Raw genomic sequence first — 25339 nt, forward strand, 5'->3', positions numbered from 1 at the left:
TAAATCCTTCAAACATATTTTGCTTTTTAAACAAGAAATGGAATAAAATCATACATTAATCTTTTGCAACTGAAAAAAGATCACAAAGCTATTTTCAGCCGAGTAGAATTTTATGCAAATCCATTGGGTTAAGCTTTTGATTTCACTTTCCTTGTCAGATAAAGCCGTTGTTTTCTCAGTTCAAATATTTACAAAAGCAGAACTACATACATGACTACATTTCTTTTTAGAAGTCTTGACAAAAGCAGTTAAGGCTCTGTGTTCAGAAAAAAAATTTGCAGATTGAATTATTCATAAAGAATAGGCCTGCCATCCATTATAGTGTCTGAAGCTGTAAATTTTTCCCCGGATAATACAACCCGTTCTCTTTTTTTCATAAAAGCTGTTTGTATAATATTCCCTGCAACAAATGTGAGACTTTAAATTATAATGTTTACCATTTTAGCTCTCTATTTAAACTCTAAACCACATTTCAGGCATAGATTCACTAAACTGTGACCTAGTTTAGCAGAGCACTTTAGCAGGTGCCTCTGAAAAGAGACAGGCCACAAACACCACATGCTAGATTCTGCTCATATGCAGTATGTGGGACTTCAGCATGGGACTGAGTACCTGAATCCACACTGGCTCCATGGTCGGTCCGGGGGAAGATAGGTTTTCCAGCTGCCCGGTCCTTTCGTAAGTAAATACTGTTCCTGCTGCTTTATACTCGCCATTCCACTGGATCGTCCAGCCACCGTTCAGGAAATATTTTTCAGGGTCATTACTGCGTAATGCCAAGTAGTTCCCAGCCTCTGCGACTTCCTCAATACGGATGTCCCGTGCTCCTTCCGGAATTAAACCTATGTCTACATAGCCTGGGAGAGAAATAATACCTCAGCTTATTTAAACAAATGAAGTAGAAAGAAAACAAATGCGTAACGTTATATTTATAATATGAAAACTGAAACTCATTTTACAAACCGAGCCCTTCGCTGTCCTCAAAGGTCTTCCTCACTGTCTCGCAAGTAGATCCATTTCCATGGCACACTCCACATTGATCCTCAACGGCATCTGAGTCAATCTCATAATCACAGCCTAAATACTGACATGAAGAGACAGATGTAGTACATTCTTTAACTTTCATTCCATTTATATATACATATGCATTTCAAACTATATATTTTGGTATTCCACAGGGTGCTGTGCATGTGCATAGGGAACCCCTGATTATAGCATAAGAAGGAATCCACAATCAATCAACAGTGTTGGGGAGTAACTAGTTACATGTAACGGAATTACGTAGTTTAATTACAAAATAAATGTAACTGTAATTAGTTACAGTTACTGAGAAAAAATGTGTAATTAAATTACAGTTACTTTTGAAAATGTTAATGATTACAAAGGGGGTTACATCTGATTTTTTTCACATACACACACCCACATACAGATTTAATTGACTTCTTTCTAAAATAGCATTGTGACTGCTCTAAAATGACACACCAACGTTTCAGGAGTTTAGGACACAGAATAGGACACATCGTCACCTTAGAATTTAAAGGTTCTATCTGACCTTTTTTTTCCAAAATTGAGTTATTATTTCTTTTTGGGTGACAACTTATTTACATTATGTGATGTTTCTTTTGTAAGCTGTGTACATTTTGGGCCTTTTTTTAGAAAACAAAAATGGTTCTATCTACAGAAGTCTATGGAACGCAAAAACTTTGAAGCGCAGTATATCAAAAGTGCTCAGAATGCAGATAGAACCTTATATTTCTAAGGCGACGACATTTTATTTTCTATTTGGGCATATATTTTTTAAGATGAATTTTTTTTTTTTTTGTTATTTTTGTTATTTTCCAAGGCATTGATTCCAGTGTTTTCTGTCATATTTATGCAAACATTTGATTTCAAAACCAGTATCATAGCTGTTAAACTATTTCTTGTTATGATTTCAAATCTGTATTTAACCTCAGAATGACCTCAAAGTAAATAATAACTTTAACACTTTACTAACTTTAACAATAAGTCTGAATTTCTGTGGCTGTGCTTTAAATTAAATAATTACACGGCTCTGTGGAATGCTTGATTCTGATTGGTCGGTCATGACATTCCAAGGTATGTTATTCCCCGATAACAACTGGTAAAAGCTAATAACTCAAACTCATCTGGACTGATCAGATTTATCATAGTTTTTCTTGGTGGAAGCTTTGTTTTTGGTTAGCTAATAAAATATTAAAACTCAGTATTAACAATTCAATATTATGTGTACAATTTCTTAATTCTGTCAACTTGCCACTTGCTGGCAACTGATTTCTTCATGGAAGCTTTGCGTTCAAATATTTCAACTCAGACCAGTGTTTTGTGTCTAGTTATTTACTTTTGTGGCAAGCAGCTGTGTAATAAGTGGGATCATGTACATCCAGCCAGTTGTTATCGCAAAATAAAGATGTATATTATCCCTTACTTATAATCTTAATTCAAGTGATGAAGGATTTTGACAGTCTGACAGTAATCAGTGTTGAATGCTACTGTAAGGTTAACTCTGCCAGGTTCAAATGTTTCAAAATGATGAACAGTTGAAAATATTAGAAATTTAGAAAAGTAATCAAAAAGTAATTAAATGTAATAAGTTATATTACTTTTATAAAGTATTTGAAAAGTTACTTATTACATTTTGAACAGAGTAACTTGTAATCTGTAACCTATTACATTTCCAAAGTAACCTTCCCAACACTGTCAATCAAACATAAAAAAAGAAAAAAATTATGAAGAACAAAAACAGTGCAGTAGTGCTTAGAAGCCATGTTCGTTACAGCAGGATTTCTGAGAAATTATGTTGTTGAGAAAGGAATAGTTCACCCAAAACGAAAATTTGCTGAAGCATTACTCACCATCAGGGCATTCAAGATGTAAATGGGTTTGTTTTAGAAATGCTTTGGACTGTTTTCACTTGTAAACGGTGCTTAATCTGTGCAATTTTCTCCCCAGTTTCAGATGAAAGTATTTTTCATTGGAGAAAGCAACATTTTAGATAAAGGACTCGCATTTTAGGTGCAAGCAGCTGTTTAAAGTTAAAAACAGCTTGTTTATAACAACCACACAGCTTTCCACTCCACAACCGGACAAAAGTCCTGTGGATTATTATGACGTTTTTATCAGCTATATGGACTCTCATTTTGACAGCACCCATTCACTGCAAAACATCCTTTGGTGAGGAAGTGATGCAATGTTAAATTTCTCCAAATCAGTTCTTATTAAGAAACAAACTCATCTACCTCTAGAATGGCCTGAGGGCGAGTATACTTTAAGAAAATTTTCATTTCATATACAGTATACTGTGCATACAGTCCAGTACTGTTTTTTTATTTTAATTCATTATTTGACAGGGACAACAGACAGTCAGAAAAAAACCCCCTAAAAAACTACATAAAAATTTATTTTTTTAGCCTCTACTAAGATAAAAACACAAAATAAAGGAAATATGTACACAAAATTTTAAAAATAGTTTTCATAACAAACATAACTTGAGGCAGAAGTCAGTATTAAGTGTGACATCCCTTATCATTTATCACCTTATCAAGTGCATTCTGAACTCATTTTGGGAGACTATCTTGATGTTTTCTGGAGTAATCTTCTGATATATTATAATAGGTTTCTTCCTGCACTTCCCAGAGTTCTTCTTTACATTTAGGCTGTTTTTTCCTCTGTCCAGGTGATCTCACACTGCCTCTATAATATTCAGGTCTGGACTCTGTGGAGACCTGAGGGGGTGAATGTTTTATCAGCTGTTTGAGGAGTGTTTTATCAGCTGTTTTTCTCTCCAAATATGATTTCACTGCATCAGCACTGTGCCTGGGGTTGCTTTTGAGAAGGAATGGCATGACAAATTAAAACCTGTCTGTAATTTTAGGCATTCATTATCCCATTGACTCGATAACAATATCACCAACACCACTGGCAGAAATGCAGCCCCAAACCATGACAGACGCTCCACTATGTTTTACAGAAAGTCGAATGTAATCATACTTTAATTTCTCTCCAACTCATCTTCTCACATATTGTTAATGATTGGATCTGAAAATTTCAAACTTGGATTTATCACTCCATAATACTTTTTTCTACTGATCTTCATTCCAAACTTTGTGAGCTTTAGCATATCTTAGCTTTTTCACCCTGCCCCCTTCCCCTTCTGAAAGCTTTTTGGCTGCTACCCTTTCACAAAGACCATTCCTGATCAAGCTTCTTCAAACTGTACAAGGGTTAACCTGGCATCCTGATGAAGCTGCCAGATGCTGAGCCAGGTCCTTGCTAGTCTCGCATAGCCAGAACTTCAGACTGACGGCAGAAAGGCTGGGAACCTTGGTTGCTTTGAATGGCCGCATGAGGCCATATGACTGACAGGTAAAGCAACCAATCATGTATCGTTTTGTGCTGTGTCATGTTTAGGGGTGTGGAAATGTCCCACAAGAACAGACTGCTGTGTAAAACTCTTGGACGTATTTTAAAGATTTTGTGCCGCGAACTTGAAATATTTCTCATACTTTTGAAAATCCATGGGTTTGGCATCACGGCATCTTCGTTATCAGATGAGACTCCTAAAGTGTTTCCACTTTTGTGTGCCGTATCCTTCAGACGTTCAGTCAACGGTCTGAGGAATGACGTCTGAGGCTGAGACTAGGTCCTTGCTGGGTTTCTTCCAGTCTCTCAAACAAAGAAGAAACTGTGAGAAACTTCTCATCAAATTTTTTTTTAAGTTCTCTTGGTCTTCCAATCCTCTTTCTGTCCTTGAGCTCTCGTTTCTTCAAATTTCTTGAATACTACAATATTGGGTATCCAGTTTGTTACTGATTTCCCTTTGAGAGTGGCCTTGCTGAGGGAAAATTTAAATTTTATGTCTGTCAAATTCTGTGATCTTTTGTGGTATTTTGAATGGAATGATGTCACTGAAAGTTGGTTTTTCACATTAGCAAACTGCCAACTCAAACAACATGTGTAACTCTCAAGCATGTCTTGAACAAACATGCTGTAAAATACCTTTTTGACATGGGATAGCAGGCAGGCATTAGCAATGACATTAAATATTATTTTCAAGTTGTAATCTAATCAAGAGAATGAGAAATAATTAGATATGGTTAAACAACTAATCTAATGGTGGCCTAAGACTTTTGCACTATATTGTATATAGGGATGCATACAGGTATATATAGGTATGTATACGAGGTAAATAAGTTCAGACCACTCATTTGCATACCAAATGGTGGACAGCTGTTAATGCACAACCACAATTTTAGATTGACTAACTGCTATACTGCAGATTTGCATTTGAACTGAAATAGTACTAGGATATGCACTGCCAGTTTCAGAGCAAAACACAAAACTGTGACATTTCATTCACTGACACGCTTCACTCAGCAGCACTAAAAAATAGCCCTTGACCTCCCCTTTAAGCAATATTAAGTGCTTAAAAAAAGTAACAACTCTCCTCAAGAAATTTCCACAGTTTAACTTTCTACAGCGGTTTCACAGGGTTATGGGTTGGTTCAGTGAAACTCTAAATGTTTGTAGTCCACTAAATATTTAACTCCATTATTGTATAAAAGAACAAACTGCATTAAAAACAATAGCTTCCTCCTCTGCATGTAACAATACCGTGTGTGAGTTTCAGCCTGGGGCCATACAAGGACTCATTCAAATATTTATTTGAATTATGTTTCTATGAAGAAAAGAGTGGAAGATTTTTTGCTGACACATTCTCATGCTTTCACACCCCACTGTTTTCATGAGACTCTTGTGGTGTTATTTCAAAACAGACTGACACTCAAGCTGACAGACCATCAATGGTTCACAAAGAAAAAAACAAACAGAAATTTACACAGACTGTCTAAAACGGAGCGAAGAGGTGAAAGCCATTACTAACCTTACAAATGCCATTAATGCAAATGTCACGGCTCTGACTGCCCTCATAGCACTGTGTTCCATCTACGACAGTGTCCAGCATCCTTTCAGAAAAGTGCTCATTCACAGGTCTACAGTGCAGCTCACACGGATTAACTGAAATGACACAAACATAACCCTTCTGTGAAATCTATTTAAAGAGTGCTGGAACAAGAAAGCTCTCATTCTCGCCCCAGAACACTACTCGAGTGGCACATGTCTGCACGTGTGTCATTATGCGCACCTCTGTTATTCACATGTATCCATTTATAAAACTTTCCCTTATAAGGGACTGTATTAAAGCGGCTGCACTGGATGTGCCTGAAGCTGAGCCGGTCTGCAGGGCAGGGGTCATGATTACAGGTTCGATATCTGCGGCGCTCTCCGAGACAGTATTTACCACCATACTTGGGTCTGAAAAACAAATGCAAAAAACATTTAACATGTTTCCAGGCAAAAGAGCCCACCTCCATGCATTTACTATTACGTAGGAGGAGGAGGAGGAAGTACCGCTCCAGTGTTTACAAAGCGAACATGCAAAGAAAGTCAAACCCCTTTGCAAAAAAAAGGTAAAACAATGATGTTGGATGATTTTGAAGTTGGTGGAGAAAATGAGATTGAATTTTTCGGCCCTTTTGGAGACTTGCCATAATATGCAGAAACAGGCAACAGGGTAAAACAAGTGTAAACAAGTGATGTTTTTACAAGATGTAGGAATATGACAGAATGTTTGGGTTTCAATTGAGACATCAAATGTTCAGAATTTCTTTTCCACAGGTAAGCTAAACACTAAATGTTTTTCCCACAAATTTTTTTACGTACCAGATGGCCCCAGATAGAAAGAATAATTGTAAGGGACTGAGATTTTTTTTTTTTCACTAGAAAAAAGGATATTTACTGTAATAAGTACACAAAGGAAGTAGTGACAAATAGTAGTAGATCTTTTCCCCACATCCTTAAAAAGTTATGAAATACGATGCAGATGTTCCACATGCTTTTCATCAATTACAACATCTTAGAGATGCATTCACAAGTGGGCCACAACCTGGTTCTATAACCATTTCCATTCCAAAAACTTGCTTGGGGTGCAAATCATCTGCCAGGATAGAATCGCAGTCCAAGCCAAATATAATGAAATGGTTATACTTCATAAACTCTAAACATTTGGACCAAAGACAGTGACTTTTTTTATTGGTCTAGTGGGGCTTTCTTACACAGTATGGGATCTGAATTTCTCACCATTTAACAATTTGTTGGAACCACAGAGATCCTAGAAAGTCATTAAAGATGACTGAAAATTTAAAATAAATGATAATTACGTGTATGAAACACAAAACACATTATGTTGACACAGTAGTGAGAAATAAATGCAATTACTTTCTCATCAAATTCTAGCGTTTTCCTATACAATCTGTGATAGTGGATTATCAAAGAAAACCAGATTAAACTGCTGTAGCTGTAAGGATTACTTTCACACTACCTTGGACTTTTGTACATTGGCTTAATTGTATGGACAAAATTTTCTTCAAAATATCTCTTCCACAGAAGAAACATTGATGGAATGTTCAATTGAGCCAAGACTATTCAAACTCCAACTGCCAAAACTCCCAGAATACCTTTCCAGATAGCACACATACGTCTGCAAGATGTCTGTTAAAGATCACTTGATCTGGAAAGCATCTGCTGTGTACAAACATCTGACAGACATCTGTAAGATGTCAGTTTTACATCCATTCTAAATCATAAACATCTTAAAGACGTCTAATAGACGTCTAATTGACACCTGATAGGAAATGTCCTATAGACAAATTGCAGATGAGCAAACACTCTAAAAAATACATCTTCCAGATGTAAATCTATCTATCTATCTATCCGTCCAAGCTAGCAACTAGAATCATGCTAGTAACTTGCTAATCATGCTAGAACATGTTAACAACACGCTAGCAACATGCTAATCATCTTAAAAACATGCTAGCAACATGCTAGTAACTTGCTCATCATGCTAGAAATATGCAAGCAACATGCTAGAAACTTGGTAATCATGTTAGAAATGTTAGCAACATGCTAATCTGGCTAGAAACATGCTATCTATCTAACTTTTAAAAACTTTTAAACTTTCTGATCAGGCTTGCTCAAGCCAACTTAAAGTTTGTCTTGACAAACTTTTTTTTACTTAGTTACTGTTGCTATGCAGTAGGTTTCTGGATGGTTGGTAGTCAAAAGAGCCCACTGACATGCATTCACCATTATGCCCCACTCACACGGGACGTCAGCATTAACGCTTCACGGAGGGCGTGTCTGAAGCTTTGCGCTGATTGCGCTGAACGGGATTGGCTAGCATCTGCACTAGTATATTTGTAAAAGGCGATCTGATTGGCTGACGCCTGCGTTGGAGCTTGAAAATTTGATTTTTTTTTTAACTTCTGTCACGAGCAACGCCAATGACGCGACACAACGGACCCATAATTCAGTGTGGCAATGCTTGATGTCACTCCATTCAACGTAAATGAGAAGTGTTGACCTTATTTTTTAGGGTCAAATTTTTTGAAATTTTTTTTTTTTTTTTTTTTTTTACATCATCTGAAAGCTGAATACACTGGCTTTCTATTGATGTATGGTTTCCATTGATGGATTGTTAGGACAAGACAACATTTGGCTGAGATATTATTTGAAAAGCTGGAATATGATGGTGCAAAAATATCAAAATATTGAGAATATTGCCTTTAAAGTTAATGATTGTGTCCAGACAGGTATCCCAATAAGATTTTTTGGGGTAAGATTTTTTATTCTGACATGCTGGCAGGAATAAATGCGTTCATTTCCTTATGAACCATAAACATTCTAGTCTTTTCCCATACAATCTATGATAAAAATAGCTATTCTCATGGTTTGTGGTTTATCATAGTAAAGGGAGTTAGCGCAAATTGTGTGTGTGTGTATGTGATTTTCTGAAACTAGAAATGAAGGAAACCAGGAAACTCACACAGGGTTGACACAGTCCCTCTGGGCATTCTGTACGCCTACACCGCACGTTCTAGTGCACCCGGACCACTCGCTCCATGAATCCCAGCCTCCATTCACGCTTTTAGGCTGGAAGCCCGTCTCCACACACTCCCCATCAAAACACCACTGCCCAACAAAAAAAAAAAAAAAAAAAACATAATCAAGACTTTTGAGTTAGAGTACAAGGAATTCTAAAGAAGAACTACATAATGCACATCATGCAGACAAATGAAAAGCCCACAGAAAGCCTGGCTTGCCTTGCCCTCACCACACTTGGTTCCATCCACAGCTCCATCCAGTCTCGAGTGGCAGGTTAAGCCCACTGTGCACCACAGGGTGCTGCAGATATTCTGATAGGCAGAATCATTTAAGAATAATTCAGATTAGTTTAAAGCTCCTTAAAATATTTTTAGTTCTATCATGACAACTCTCAGAGGATTTTATCATGGTAATGGATTTGACACTGTTATTGTTTTTGGTTTTTAGCAGGATATTTCTGCTACGCTGCTGAATTGCTGCTGCTGTTGGTTATTTCTGTTGTTACAGATTATTGCTGCTGCTGCAAAGCAAGTACATAAATTGCTACTGCCAATTCATACACGGATACGGTGCTGTGAGTATTTAAGACATACTGCTGCTGCACAAGTAGCATATATAATAACCTGTAGCAGATCTATACAGGTGGAGCGTTTCTGAGTAACTCTGAAAGCGTGCTGCAAAATGCTCTAGTGAATGCTAACCAGCCATTTAAATAAAGCTGCAAGCTTATTGGCTGTATACGCAACTTGAACCAATCAGCTGCGTCACGTAACAAGTGGCTAACCATTTAACGCTGTGAATATAATCAGTTTGCAGTACCGACCTATCAGCCTGTGCCATCTAGAGTCTCATGACAAAATCTGGCATGAATGTTTTAGAAATGTCTTTATTCCTTACATACTGTATGGAAGCCCATTTTCCACTGAATGAAGAAAATAATTGTTATGTTTTTTTGTTTTTTATTTCACAATTATTATTTTATAGTTCAGACTTTTTTTTTTGCAATTCTGAGGAAAAAAACTATATAAAAGTGACCTTGGACCACAAAACCAGTCATTAGGGTCAAATTTTTTTAAATTGAGTTTTATACATCATCTGAAAGCTGAATAAATAGGCTTTCCATTGATGTATGGTTTCCCCTGATGGACTGTTAGGATAGGACAACAAGACTGGTTTTGTGGTCCAGGGTCACACATGAACTCACAATTCTGAGTGAATTATTTCAGAATTTTTAAATAAAAACTAAGAATTCTGATTGAAACTAAGAATTCAGTTACATGTCACAATTAAATTTTTTTTTCTCAGAATTGCAAGATAAAAAGTCTGAATTGTAAAATACAAACTCAGAATTACGAGAAATAAGTCCAAACTGTAAGATAAAAAGGTTGCAGTTAAATTTTTTTATGCTGTGGTGGAAACAAGCTTTCATACTTATCTCTGTATTCATGTTGTGTTAAATTGTTTTAATGTTAAGTGGTGTGTAACCATTAAATAGCATTTTCAGAATCAAGTGTTCATATTTTCAAAATGTTAGTTGGGGAAAAAAAAGTACACCTGCTCGCAGCCATGCATAAACGGTGTAAAACATCCAAACATTTTGTGACACTATGTACCATATAAATATTATGTTTGCCCACATAGAGAAGGCTTTTGAAGCTGTTGATGTTAAACTTATTTGGCTTGCAGTCTGCACTGGAGGGGCTTGAGGAAGCAGTTTCAACTTAAGTTTGGATACCCCCAGGGAATACTAATGCTTGGAAGATAAGTTTGGATTGATACTTAAATTATGTGTTGGCACTGGGGAGGCAGCAGGATGCCTAAACAGCTGATGCTGGAGCAAAGTGAGTGCTGCTCCAACTCAAGCAGTTAATAGAAAGATTAGAATTCAATTTCCTGAAATTGCATTTAGGAATTTCATTTAAGAACAAAATCGGTAACCAATTTCATTGATAAACAAAAATGATAGAACAGGTTGTGTATGTGGTCTGTTTTCTATTTATCTGCATGCTTAATTGTCTTCATGCATGAAATTTATTAACACACACATTTCTGACCTATTAAAACTGAGGGTTATGATGTTTTTGTGATTTAGAAAGAGGGGGAATTTTTTTCAAGGGGTGAGGTCATTTGGCTTTTGAGGAAATATTTGTATTCCACAGACAAACGTATAAGTAATATTTAAATATTAGTCATTTATATAGACAAAATATTATTTTATTTATTTATAAAAGTATTCAACTTTTAGTGGTCATTACAGAACATGTCATTGTAATTTTTTTTTTTTCTTTTTAAATATATGAATAGAACAAGACATAACAAATGAGTTTCACGTCACTGACATTTTAAATGTCACACTAAGAAATTATTAAACAGATGCGTTTTATCTGAGGTGTACTCTGGAATCCTGAAACGCATGGAGTTGTGTATTGCAAATTGTTTAATGTTCTCCTAAACTTTTGGGAAATGGCAAACCTTGTATGTTGTGCACCAAACACAAACATACATTGTATTTCTAAACCTCTGCAATTTCCTCTGGTGTCATTTCTTGAACTGTAACAGCCCTGATAAGGAAACTGAAGTCTGGCTTTATCTGTGTCCGAACGACAGAGTGCCAAATCCTTTGCTGTGTCTGTGACATTTGGTCAATAATTGAAAGATGCCCAGTATCTACCAACAGCTGCTGCAGAAAGCACAGAGCGCATCACTGATGTGATTTGACATCACAAACAACTATTCTGCAATCTGATGCCCTTTTCCCTATTTTAATTCTGCAGGATGCCAAATGTAAATGAGAATTGTTGGCTTTTCCTCTCATTGTTCAACTAGCTTAGGTGAAAAAAATGGTGGTTTCAAGGTAAAGAGCTCGTTATGTTAAGCTGTTTACAAAATAGTTTTTCTAGTTGGAACACATAAGGCCTGGTATACTAATGATGTGTTTTTCCAACTAAACTAACAGCTGGAAATCAGATGGTACTGATGTAAGAAGAAACTGAGACTTCCTCTGTGATGGAAAAGTGTGTGTGTGGTCTATGACACTTGAACTAATAGAGGTTTTTGTTGTACTCCACATTTTAACAGTGAGAAATTTAAAGCAGCCCATGGGCCTGGAAGAGTCGCCTAATGGAATAGTTTCCTAATGAGATAAAATTCTGAACAGCATCTCAATGGATCACTTTGTTGAAAAGACCAGCATGGCGGGCTGATGTACACTGAAAAAAATGGGAAAACATAGACTTAATCAATCAAAATTATTTGTGATCTACACAAGAAAATGCTTTTTCCTTTTGGAATTTTCAGCACGAACACACTAATCATACTAATTATACCAAAAATTGGCACAATTGCGCATAAGTATGCAAATTGGAATGCACATTGTTTTTCATTGTTTTACACAAGAAGCATAAGTTAGCATTTAACATTAAAATGTACCATGCTAATATCTGCTATTGCTTGCTAACAGTTTGCTATCTAGCTGGTAGCTACAGTTAATATAAAACTAATTAAATCCTGTCAGGAAACCATATAAATAACTTTAACACTACTTAATTTGGTAACTAAGAATAACGGTAACACTTTACAACAAGGTTCATTAGTTAACATTAGTTAAAGTACTTCTACAGCATTTAATAATCTTAGTTGACATTAATTTCAGCATTTACTAATTTAATAAATATATATTTTTAAGGTTTAAAGTAAACCTCAAAAGGTTTGAAGCAAAATCCAATAAATTTGAGCTGTAAGAATTGGAGTTTGTTTTTGTTTTTTTTTTTGTTTTTTTCCTTAACCCTCTATGGTACGGTGTTGCCTCCAGGCAACACAGCCTATTTTTGTTTTTTTTAAATAAAATGAGCCAACCATTTAATGGATCAATGCTATCTTAGTAAAGAAGAAGTCAAATACTAACAAATGAAATTGCAAAACAGTGGTCACATGACCCATAGGGGTCTATTTTGTTCCCCCTTTCAGTACATGTGCACATGTCACATGACACCATATTTTGTCCAGAGAAAGGTGCATTTTTCATCAATTTTCATTCATATAATTGCCAACAAAAATCGGAATCACCTTCACTGGTTAGTAAAGAAGTATTTTCAAAAACTTTTCATAATATATCATCAAATATATCATAGGAAATTACAAAAAACTGCATGTTGCCTCGAGGCAACATTGTACCGTAATGGAATCACATATGGCCATACCAGGCATATAGCATAGCATACATGTATATGATATTTGTAAGGAAAAAAGTTAGAATTTTCTAAATGTATTTGCATTTTTGCATGATATTGTAATGCATTTATAATAATTGTAATTCATATACAATATCTGCACATATTCTGTTGAGAGGAAGTGCTTCCTCAGCTTTCACAAGCAGTGAGGAGTCATTAGTGAGGAAGGAGATTTTACATGCATGTGCTTGTGTGTATGTGCATGCTTGTAAGGATAAGTCATATATTAGCATAAGGTTATGATCATTTTTAATTTTTTTACTTTTAAAAAATAAATAAATAAAAAAATAATAAAAATGTTTATTGATATTGTTATAGTGTCCAATTTTAAGCAGGAAAAACATCACAAATCATTTTTTCCTCATTGATATCATATTGCATACTGTAGAGGGTTAAGTGTACTTCTATGATATGCTGCCTCTGTGTTCCTTTGGAGCTTGAAATGCTCCAGTTCCCATTCTTTGTAATTGCATGAAAAAAAGCAACTATTTTTCTCTTTTTGTGATAAAGAATGTCATGCAAAGAAACTACATTATCTGAACTCTGGCTTCACTTGTCAGAAGCACTTATATATTTTTATTAGGTTACATTATAGCCTACATTTTTTACGGTTCCCACCAGATGTGTGGTTCAGAATGTCTTGCTCCATCTGTATTTCATAAACATAATTTAAGACCTATGTCTGCACTTGTGTACATTTCTGACCCATTTTTCTTCGAAGTTTGGCATCAGACAGCTGTCTGCAGGGGGAATCTGAGGTATTCGTGGGTTTGAGGGACAATCTTACATCTACGTCGTCACAGAGCAGTGAGCTGGATCCGTACTGGAGCTTGCACTGATGAGCAGCGCTATACAGGACGCCAGGGGGAGCAGAGTGCATCTCCAGATCGTTTCTGACAGGAGGATCATCCAGACACCACCCCCAGCCTCGACTGTGAGGAATATGACAAAAACACACAACATTTAGAATATACTCAGGCAAAGGTTTCTGGTTTTGGTGCAGTTCATTCTCAAATTAGTACTTATACAATATGACATTATCTTAACTGAACAGCTTCTTAGATCTTAATATATCAAGGGCCAGATTTACTAAAAACACACCATACAGCATTAAAAGCTACTGTCAGAATTTACTAAAGACATGCAAATAAAAATTAGCAATGAAAAGGCGTGGACAGTTAGTTTAGTGGATGACCTTACTGGATATGCATTTGAAGGAGTTTCCCATTCAGACACATTTATGGGAGGAGAGCATTTAAATGAATCATGCAATTTGATTTTCTAAGGTTTGGACCATTATTTAATGACCAAAAAACCATGTCCTAAACCCACTTTGCACTTTTTTTGCTGGTTACTGGAGTCAATTTTACACTGCCTGTCCAAAAACAAGTAGCCCACTCTAAAATTTCATTTGACAACCTTTTGCTTTGATAACACTGTGCTTTCGCTGTGGCATTGCTTCGAGAATATTATGCAACATCACAACAATTATTTCCACCAAAAGCTGTATTAAAAGATATTGTACTGACAAAGGAAGAGTTGCACTACTCTTGTCTCCAGCACATCCCAAAGACTTTCAATAGGGTTAAGCTCAAGAGTCTGTGGTGGCCAATTCATGTGTGAAAATGATTCCTCATGCTTACTGAACCAGTATTTCACAAATTGAGCCTAGTGAATCTTGCCATTGTCATCCATGGGTATGTTTTCCAACATGCTTGTTTAAGAAATAAAAAGCTTTGCACTGCATCAGTTAGGGTTAAAAGAAAGATATTAATAATTGCGACAATGAACCGATCCTAGACTCCTCAGTATTTGATTTAAATCCAAATGGCAACTTTTTGCCCAGGCAGTGTATCTGATATCTATGCTAAAGGCAAATTTAGGCTACCTCAAAAACACATTACTGTTAGGATTTACCCAGTAATAAGAGCCCACAATAAAGAAGCGATACAGGATACCCTACAGGAACTTCCTGAAAAGCACTCAGCAAGCAGTTTTCTTTTGATGACACTGTTTCTTTGTTATTCTAATTTCATGGTGCCTTTGGTTTGCACTTAAAACAGTACATAAATACTTACATAAAAAGTAATTTCACAGTGTGGGTGGAAACATGGAGTTTCAAACATTATTTGCAGTTCTAAGTTCTTCTTTGTATCAAATAGTATTTGATATATACAAGTTTGTCCAATGTCACTTTCAGGTTTAAAGACTAAACTTGATTCGATTCTGGTAGAATCACTGCTTCAACTAACTGGGCTGGAATAATCTGCTTGTTAAGTCTGACATTATGCATCACTGTTTCTGGGTCCAAGAGCTTTCTCAGATCCCAAAAGCAGACTACAGTCAGTGCTCATCTATACTCACTATCTGCTGTAATATCAAATCAAACTTTATCTCCATATCGAAATCTCAGCTGGCCTGTGATATTTTGATATTGCTTCATTTTACTGCAGCCTGTTCAACAACTGGCACTCCTGGAAAAGTGAAACTTTTTCCACATTAATATGCAGAGGTCGCAAATATAACAGTGAAAAAACTCCACCTAAGAACTGAGTGTCCTCGAAACCTGCAGTGCAGATTGTTGAAAATGCTCACAAAAAAATCTCAGCATTTAGGGAAATTAGTGATACTAAATATGTCTTTAGTTTAATTTTTGCTAGGACATTCTCTGAAGTAAAAAAAAAAAAAAACAACTCAACTATACAAGGAAACCTTTTACCCAAAATATAACCATGCAATTGCGGTACAGTATGGCCTTAAAATTCTAAGTAAAGCAGACAGCGTTTCAGCCTTTAATTTATTTTTTGCAATGTAGCTCAAATAATTCAACTGAAAAACACTCAGTGGCTAGAAATGACACTGAGGGAAATTGGATACACGCTGCTGCTAATATCCCTTTAAAAGCCCACAGATGTTTTGATCTGGTTGATTAAGACTAAACTTTTCAGACAACAAGGAGAGGTCCTTTCTGGACAATTGCCATCTGCCTCCCAAACCACATGGTCCTTCCCTCAAGTTCTCTGTAACACATTCCATATTTAAAAAACAACTAGGCTAAGCAGGAGTGTCTGACAGATGTAGAATTTGAATTGGCATGACAAGAAGGGGAATTAAAGGAAAAATTCATTTCCTGAACAAAAATTTACAGGTAATGTACTCACTCCCTTGTCATCCAAGATGTTCATGTCTTTCTTTCTTCAGTTGATAAGAAATTATGTTTCTTGATGGAGAATGGTGGAAGAAGGGTCCTATCTAGCAAACCGATCTGTCATTTTTGTAACAAATTGACAATTTATATACTTTTTAACCTCAAATGCTCGTCTTGTCTCATCTCTGCGATGCGCATGCGTAGTCTGTGTAATCCGGGTCAATACAGTTAGGGTGTGTCGAAAAACTCCTGTCTTGTCTTCTTCTTCAACGTCAAAATCGCCCTACATCACTGTTTTACCTTTGTTTGTATAGGGTGTTTGATCTTCTTTGCATGTGCACTTTGTAAACACTTTGTCGGTACTTCTGCAGTGATGCAGGATGATTTTGAAGTAGTGAGATCAGAGTTTTTCGACATACCCTAACTGTATTGACCGTATTGAACTGGAAAAAAAAACAGAGTTCCTGCAGATTTAGACAAGACGAGTGTTTGAGGTTAAAAAGAATACAAATTGTCAATTTGTTTAGAAAATGACCGATCGTTTCACTAGATAAGACCCTTCTTCCTCGTCTGGGATTGTTCAGAGCCATTTGAAGCTGCATTTAAACTACATTTTGGAAGTTCAAACTTGGGGGCACCATTGAAGTCCATTATAAGGAGATAATTCCTGATTTTATTCTTCAAGAAACATAATTTTTTAATCGAAGACTCAAACATCTTGGATGACAAGGGGGTGAGTAAATTATCTGTAAATTTTTGTTCTGGAAGTGAACTTCTCCTTTAATGAATTTAATGGCATTCTGGGAAATAAAATGTTTATAAAATAACAGTTTTGCATTTATTTAAATTCTACTATCTTAAATTTAGTTTGCATTTATGCATTTAATGAATTTAAAAGGCATTCATAATTGATGTAACGTTGCACAACCCTGCAAGTGAATAGCACAAGTGCAATTTAATGTTTTATGCATGAATTTTAAAACACAAAACCTAACATATGATATCAGAGACATACACAAAGAAATGGCTCTCATCTGCCCAAGAGTCTAAAACACAGACAGACTAATGGTGTAACGGTAGGCCCAAACAATCGAAACCTCAAAGGCATTAAGATAAACTAATTACCCAGTTCCTGATGGATCCCCTTGGCCTAGATATCATACCATAGCCCCATCCTGTCTTTGGGTATTGCCAGTTGTGTTAAACACCCCCTTCCCTCATTTCAGGCCAAGCTGCAGCAGCAGGCAAGCCTTGTCTAATGTGCTCCATATGGTGGGCAACAAAACTAGTGTAACTATGACAGAAGAATCAACACAGCCTTGTTCCTTCTTGGGAAATCTCAGCTATTCACATTGCCTTTGGCAACACACACATGCAAAGGTCAAGAAGGACAGAGCCAGCTTGTTGAGGGTAAAAGGCTGATAAAGGGCCCAGTGGCAGTTGTTGCCAAGAAGCTTTCCAATGAACTCCATTAACTTTGCTTAAGCGTAAAAATCACAGAGTACAAAGATTACACCAATTTGTGCCATCAGACAAATTGTACATTACTATATTATGTAATGATTTAAAATATATGTATAGAGCAGGGGCGGTGCAGGGGTGAGCTAAAGGGGTTGAAGCCTCAAATGTTTCCAGTAAAGCCCCGAATGTTTTATTACCATGTCTTGTGCGCATCAAGACTGAGTTTTCATGTGCATTAAAATTGTTTCAAACATTATTAAACCAGCACTTAAACAGCAAAACACAGCTGCTTCAAGTATCTTTAACTTACTGTAGCCTAAAATTTCATAATACCGATCTCAAGCATCGATCTGTCAGCATTTGTTGTCAGGGCAACAAAATTCAATAAGAAGAAGTTAAGTGATTAAATCGTAAAGAAAATATTGCCTTTTTGCTCTATTTTGCGAAAACGGTTTTAAACAAAGCCATGTTGTGTATTTCTGCACACAGCAGTTTCATTATTGAATGAATCTGCCTTTTTGAACACCTTGAATCAATGATTCACTGACCCAACAGTTTCTTACTTTGTTCCTGAATGAATCAGCAGTTTTGATTGAATCGACTGAATAAATGACTCAACGACTCAGTCATTAAAACATTGGCTCACTGTCTCCTACTGGTAATTTTAGTCTCATTTTTAAAAGTATCATTCTATTTTTTCTATCATTTCATATTTCTGTGTTCTAAATTTTATGTTTAACCCTTAAATGCATACCTCGGGTCTTTAGCGACCTGGGAAGTCATTTACTACCGTCTCTCTTCTTCATTTTTTTTTTTTAAGTTTGACATCAACTTTCTTAGTATTCCTCAATCAATTCATTAAAACAGGAACAAAATAATAAAATGTATAAAAGAATGTCTGTTTTCTGACAAATTTTTTGTAAAACGTGTATAGGGTCGCTAGAGGTGTGTAATAGTGTAAGTATATTTTTCATGTGCAAAAATATGTAAATATCCAATGACTCAATACATGCAATTCACCTTTATTCCTCAAGATGGAACTGTTTGATAGACAATAATGACGAGATGTTTCACTCCTAATTATCGCAGGCATAAAACAAAAGAATATCATCAGCAAAAATTGAACTGGCTTTACTGCAGCGCAATTACTGTATGCAATAAAATATAAATGTCACTGTCATTTGATTGTGGATGTGATGAATAAGCTGCCAATGATAAAAATAATAATTTTGAAGTCATTGAAAACAATAGTTTTGCGAATATGGTTGAAACTGCAAATATGAGCCAGATGCTGAATGTACTGTGGAAGTGCGCTCTGAGGATGACGGCGATGGTAAAATCATCTGCTCAAATTGAACCCTTCTAAGTTACAAAAGGTAACGGAATATGCTTTATTTCATTCTTCTGTAATTGTTCTAAAAATATAAAGATAGAGTTAGAGATCCATCCGTGCTGAATATATAGGTCCAGGTCGCTAAAGACTTGAATATGTAATAATGATTGGCAAAGCAGTCATGCATTTAAGGGTTAAAACAATAATTTTAGAATTAATTATGTAATTTGTAAGTGCAAATTCTAAAAATAAGCCACTTAGCCAGTGTAACATTTCAGCATAACCTATTTCATTTGAAGTGTATCCGTGCATTCTGATACATACATTATACATTATCTCTGGGCTAAGCCCCGCATATTCACTCACCCTAGAACTGCCCCAAGTATAGAGAGACTGCACTCACTAAGAGTAACTTCTAGTTCTACTCAAGCATAACTAGAAAAATATAGATAGATAAATTTTAGCATTTTCTCTAAACCAAGGGTCCTAGAAGGTCATGGTCCTGCAGTGTGTAGTTCCAATCATCATTAAAGACAACTGGACCAGCTAATCAAGGTGTTCAGACCTTGACTATAAACTTCCAAGTAAGTTTGTTGGAGCTGATTGGAACTAAACTTTGCAGAATGTTTGGTGCAAAAATAAGTGACAAGTTAAAAAAAAAAGAATTGTTTTTTATTCACTCTAGGAAGCGGGTGATGTATTCACGGCTGCAGCGTGACCAGTTGGGTGGAGAGGTTCCATACAGGAGCTGTGGAGACATGACGAAAGGTCTTTTCCCAATGGGCTCACAGTCATTGCCGGTCCCATCATGCTGAATCCCAAAGCTGTGGCATAAGAGCAAATCAGACAGGAAGAGGGGGTAAGAAGATACCGCTGGACTGAATTACCAGCATTTGAGCCAATGTGAAATATTGCTGAAAGCATATTTCACATTGGCTCAGAAGCTGCCAAAAAAAAAAAAAAATTAGGGAGTAGTAGTGGTTGAGCAAGAAAGTAAATCTAGAATTTATTTACATTTAGCTTAATACCTTAACTTAATGTAGTAACTTAATATTACATTTTCATCAGCATGTCTTTGTCCCTGTATATATATAGTTACGTATATATGCATGCATGTACGTATTAATTTATTTTTTCAAACAATTTACAGGGTACAACACACAGTTTGTTGTCATTTGGGAAAAACAAAACTTTTATAGTTAACACTGGAAAGTATGAATGTACTTTGTATTAAAAGCAGGGGCGTAATTTCCATTGGGGACAGGGGGGACATGCACATATTTTTACAAATGGAAGGGCTGGGCAAGTCAAACTAACTTTCTGTTTAGACAGCATGTCACAGATGTTGATAGAGCTTGTTTTGGAATATTTGCTAAAATATACATTGGGGAATATTCAGATTTTCAAATATATTACAAAGACTGCTGTCTTAGCTATAGCAGTCTAGAAACAGTTCACTAGACACCCTCTCTGAGCTGTCAAGCTGCCTTTTTTGAGTCCCGCTGTGCTTGACTGTTTATCATGATATCACTGTTTATATTTCTATGTGGTGTGACTGCAAACATTTATAAAAGGCATGTGCGGCAGACCAAATGGCACGAGATCAAACAAACTCTAAGTCTTTGTAAGACTCTAATACGGCTTCTAACAAACAGACCTTCATTTAAGAGTACGCTTCTGTGAAGAAAAAAAAAATCCCTGTTTCTGCACCACTAAGCATCCATTAGGCTTCACAAATCACATTCAGACCACCTTCATTTACATAACGGTCTGGAACAAACACTGACTTCTTAAAAACTGTTTCATATTATCTTGAAGGGAACTATACACAATGAATCACACAGATCTGAATGAAATATAGCTGCAGAGGTGCTGGCTAAAAACTTTCTAGTCATAATTGGTACCAGAAAGAGTCCCCTTCTCCACAAATCTCGTGTCAAAAAAGAAGCCGGTTTAGCTTTCTACTGAAGAATCATGATAGAGAATATTCAGTGTGCGATGGCCTTATGCTGCCTCCAGTAAAGAGAGTGTTACTGGACTGTTAACTCCACAGAACTAATGCATGTTTCATCAAAGACACCTTGGCTTTGAGAGCAACACAGAATGAGCAATTTGCATATGCAACACTGTCTAGTTTTAGCTGAGGAAGGAATCTGTATTTCTTTCAAAGCTTGATAAAGGAAAAACACAAAGGTGTCAGTTTTGCTGTGTTTTGTTTCTAAAGCTAAGTACACTTAGATTTCTAAGCATTACATTATTACCATTCAAAAGGATTTTTAAAAGAAATTAATATTTTTATTTCGAAAGATGCATTCAATTGATCAAAAGTGACAGGAAAGACTTTTACTTTGTTACAAATATGTGCAAATGCTTTTTTCCTTTTTTGTTAGTATTTAAAAAATGTAGCATGGTTTTCAACACAAGCATTTTCAATAATGATAATAATTAGAAATGTTACTTGAACACCAAATCATCATATTTTAATAATGTCTGAAAGCATTCTTTGCATTAAGTAGCACGGGTATAATTGTAGCAATAGCCAACAATACACTGTATGGGTCCAAATTACCAAAAATTATGCCACAAAAAAAATAGGATATTAAGTAAAGATCATGTTCCATGAAGATATTTTGTAAATTTCCTACTGTAAATATATCAAAACTTATTGATTGATTAGTAATGCACATTGCTAAGAACTTCATTTGGACAACTTTAAAGGTGATTTTGTCAATATTTAAATTTTTTTGCACCCTCAGATTCCAGATTTTCAAACAGTTGTATCTCGACCAAATATTGTCCTATCCTAAAAAAACCATACATCAATGAAAAGCTTATTTATTCAGTATAAATGATGTTTAAATAAAAATTACTGGTTTTGTGGTCCAGGGTCACAAATAGGAAACAGTTACTTTAATTTTTTTTTATTGTTTTCTCGATTAAATAAACGTAACCTTGGTGGGCATACTGAAAGATACTAAAATCTTACCAACCTCAAACATTTAAACAGTGTTATATATAAGCAATATATTAGCCACCTTAGCTCTCTAGACATTATTATCTGCATTAGCTATTAATATATATTAACAAACTGTTGTGTAATAGCTCTACCAAATCAAGAGTAAATCATGGAATGTATGTCACAGGGGATTCTCTTCTTGAATACATTTTAGGAAGGAAAGAGTGGTCTAGAAATGTGTACAGAACAGCCAAATGTTTGGAACCTTGAGTGAATTTTTGCTTCTTATGTTCTTACAAACCTTCTGATCTAAAGGTACAATGCTTGAATGAGTTTTGTAGAAAAATTTATGTTTTTGTAAAACAAAATCTATAAATAAATACATTTGCATTGAAAAAAAGGATCATTAATTAAATATGCATCAATGAATTAATGGAAAAATAAAAATATTTACATGGAGAGTCCATCCATAATGTTTAAAAAGTTATAGCTAACTTATAAATATAACAATCTCAAACATTTAAAAACAAGACTGGCTCTACAGTATATATAATCTGTGTTATAAGACTTACTTGTGGCCGAGCTCATGTGCGATTGTAAATGCCAGGGGCAGGCCTGTGTCTTCATTGATGCTGCAGCTGCGGTGAGGTTGGCACATTCCAGCCACATGAGACAGTCCCAGTGTCTCACAAGGTTTATTGATGGCAGCACAAATGTCTTTTCTGTGTCATAGAAAAGAGTTAACACGTGTATTATATATGTGTAAAGCAATGTAAATTGGTTTCCATTAAGCCATGTGTACCTAGTAATCAGGACTGCCACATCATGGTGCACAGGATGATCATCATCCTTCATATTGATGCCTTTCTGCCACTTACAGAAGCTGTTCAGGCTGTTGTCAGCATGATGGGTGATTTTCAAATCCTCCTGATAATAGATGAAACAATTAAATACATAAAATGGGAAAATTGTAATATGGAAAATATGTATGTATTTGTAGGTTTTACAGCCTCAGCTAACCTTGGGTACTTTTCTCAAAGCATTGATAACAAATTATTATTTCAAGTTTTCTTATTACCAACATAGTTCAATGACTCAGTCTTTACTGAAACCATAGCTTTTCTGAGACACGATCACTATATATATATATGATTAACAGACTGATATATAAACATTGATCAACAGACATGCAAACAGCACATTAAACACGGTGAACAGAAACTATTCGTTTGCACATCAAGCAAGCACAGCTGACCTTTTGTTTACCATATTTGATGTGTTCCATGCATATGCACATCAGTGTCCATATATGAACACAAGCCCAATCCGATGGGTTTAGAACTACATGAGGAACTTTAAGTAATTTTCAAGTAATTTTTATTTTGGGAAGAACTAATCTGCAGAGGTTCTCAACTCTGGCCCTCAAGGACCACTTTCCAGCAGAGTTTCCGGCAGTTCCAGCCATAATCAAACACACCTGAGCAAGCTAATCTAGGTCTTTGGGATTAATAGAAAGCTACAGGCAGGTGAGTTTGATCAAGGTTAGAGCTAAACTCTGCAGGAAAGTGGACCTTGGGGGCCATAAATAAGAATCCCTGCTTTAATGCATAAATCACTAGGAGAAAAAAACTCAAAGATTTTGGGATTTAAACACGTCTAGATTAATTTGCAGGTTTGTTAGCAGTTCATGGTAAAATAAGTGAATATGTGAAATAAAACCTGCCTCTGTACCTGAAAGGGTTAAAGGGGTTTAAGTTAATACCCCAAACAACATTTCTTGATAACATTCTTGTAACAATTTGAGTCCCACAGATTCACACCGAACAGCTACAACTGTTGTCACTTTTCTTCTGAGTGTTTAATCCTTCTTTGCACACACAGAGTTTGGATATTTACAGCAAAGGCAACCGTATTTATATAAAGTCTGAAACAAAATCCACTGAACAACTAGTTTTAATTACGTATTTAAAAGCACATCAAAGATGTCAGAGTCTCTGTTCTCCAGATGTGGAGGAAGCAAATCACTTTTTCCAAGTCTGTATTTCTTTACAGAGTTGCTAATATTACTCGAGGCCTAAGAAACTAAAACCCAATGACATATACTGTATTTATTCATGTTTCCCCCTGTGAAAAAAACAGCACATACTGGTAGGTAGGTTTTGATGCTGGTTTAAGCTGGTCCTTTGCTGGTTTATGCTGGTCCTTGGACAGCAACATGACCAGCTAAGGACCAGCATAAACCAGCAAAGGACCTGCATAAACCAGCTACGGACCAACTTAAACCAGCATCAAAACCTACCTACCAGCATATGCTGGTTTTTTCACCAGGGTCTTGTTTGCAGCCATGAATCCAAACAATTTCTATGGTTATCGCTATGCCAATAAACAAATTTCAGGAGCAACTCTGCACAGCAATGAGTATTAAAGGCTTTTTAAAGTGTCCCTATTGTGATTTGGATGTTTAAAAAATATTTTTTTTATGCAGTGTGTAACACAGCTCTATGTGAATGAAAACATCCTGCAAAGTTTTAAGAGAGCACTTCCAGAACAAAAATTTACAGATATTGCACTCATCCCCTTGTCATCCAAGATGTTCATGTCTTTCTTTCTTCAGTTGTAAAGAAATTATGTTTTTTGAGGAAAACATTTCAGGATGTTTCTCCATATAATTGACTTCTATGGTGCCCCGATTTTGAACTTCCAAAATGCAGTTTTCAAACGGTTTCAAACGATCCCAACCAAGGAAGAAGTGTCTTATCTAGCAAAACGATTGGTTATTTTTATTTAAAAAAATACAATTTAAATACTTTTTAATCTCAAACGCTCGTCTTGTCTTGCTCTGCCTGAACTTTTTTCACCTGCAATATACACTACCGTTCAAAAGTTTGGGGTCAGTACATTTTTATTGTTTTTTTTTTTTGTTTGTTTTTTTTAAGAAATTAATACTTTTATTCACCAAGGATGTATTAAGTTAATAATTAAAATAATAAACCCGCATATTAGAATGGTTTCTGAAGGATCATGTGACACTTAAGACTGGAGTAACAGCTGATAAAAATTCAGCTTTTCATCACAGGAATAAATTCTATTTTAAAGTATGTTAAAATAAAAAACATTATTTTATATTGTATTTGCAATATTACTGTTTTTTTTCTATATTTTTAATCAAATAAATGCAGCCTTGATGAGCATAAGAGACTTCTTTAAAGACTATTACAAGTCTTACTGACCCCAAACTTTTGAACGGTAGTGTA

General features: G+C 35.7%; 1 protein-coding gene across 2 annotated transcripts in view; it reads right to left on the reverse strand.

Annotated features, from left to right (window-relative positions):
- LOC127168172 (A disintegrin and metalloproteinase with thrombospondin motifs 7) overlaps positions 1–25339 on the reverse strand; it is a 76871-nt gene that overhangs the window by 38059 nt on the left and 13473 nt on the right. For both annotated transcript variants that reach the window (XM_051114768.1, XM_051114769.1), the window contains exons 7-16: positions 22888–23012; positions 22658–22807; positions 19810–19953; positions 13975–14119; positions 9177–9269; positions 8900–9045; positions 6161–6330; positions 5900–6033; positions 964–1084; positions 613–857 (exon numbers count right to left, since the gene is read on the reverse strand). In XM_051114768.1, coding sequence (XP_050970725.1) covers positions 613–857; positions 964–1084; positions 5900–6033; positions 6161–6330; positions 8900–9045; positions 9177–9269; positions 13975–14119; positions 19810–19953; positions 22658–22807; positions 22888–23012 — 1473 coding nt within the window. The remainder of the gene's footprint in view (positions 1–612; positions 858–963; positions 1085–5899; positions 6034–6160; positions 6331–8899; positions 9046–9176; positions 9270–13974; positions 14120–19809; positions 19954–22657; positions 22808–22887; positions 23013–25339) is intronic.

This window comes from Labeo rohita, chromosome 7 (genome assembly GCF_022985175.1).
Source record: "Labeo rohita strain BAU-BD-2019 chromosome 7, IGBB_LRoh.1.0, whole genome shotgun sequence".
Lineage (NCBI taxonomy): Eukaryota > Metazoa > Chordata > Actinopteri > Cypriniformes > Cyprinidae > Labeo > Labeo rohita.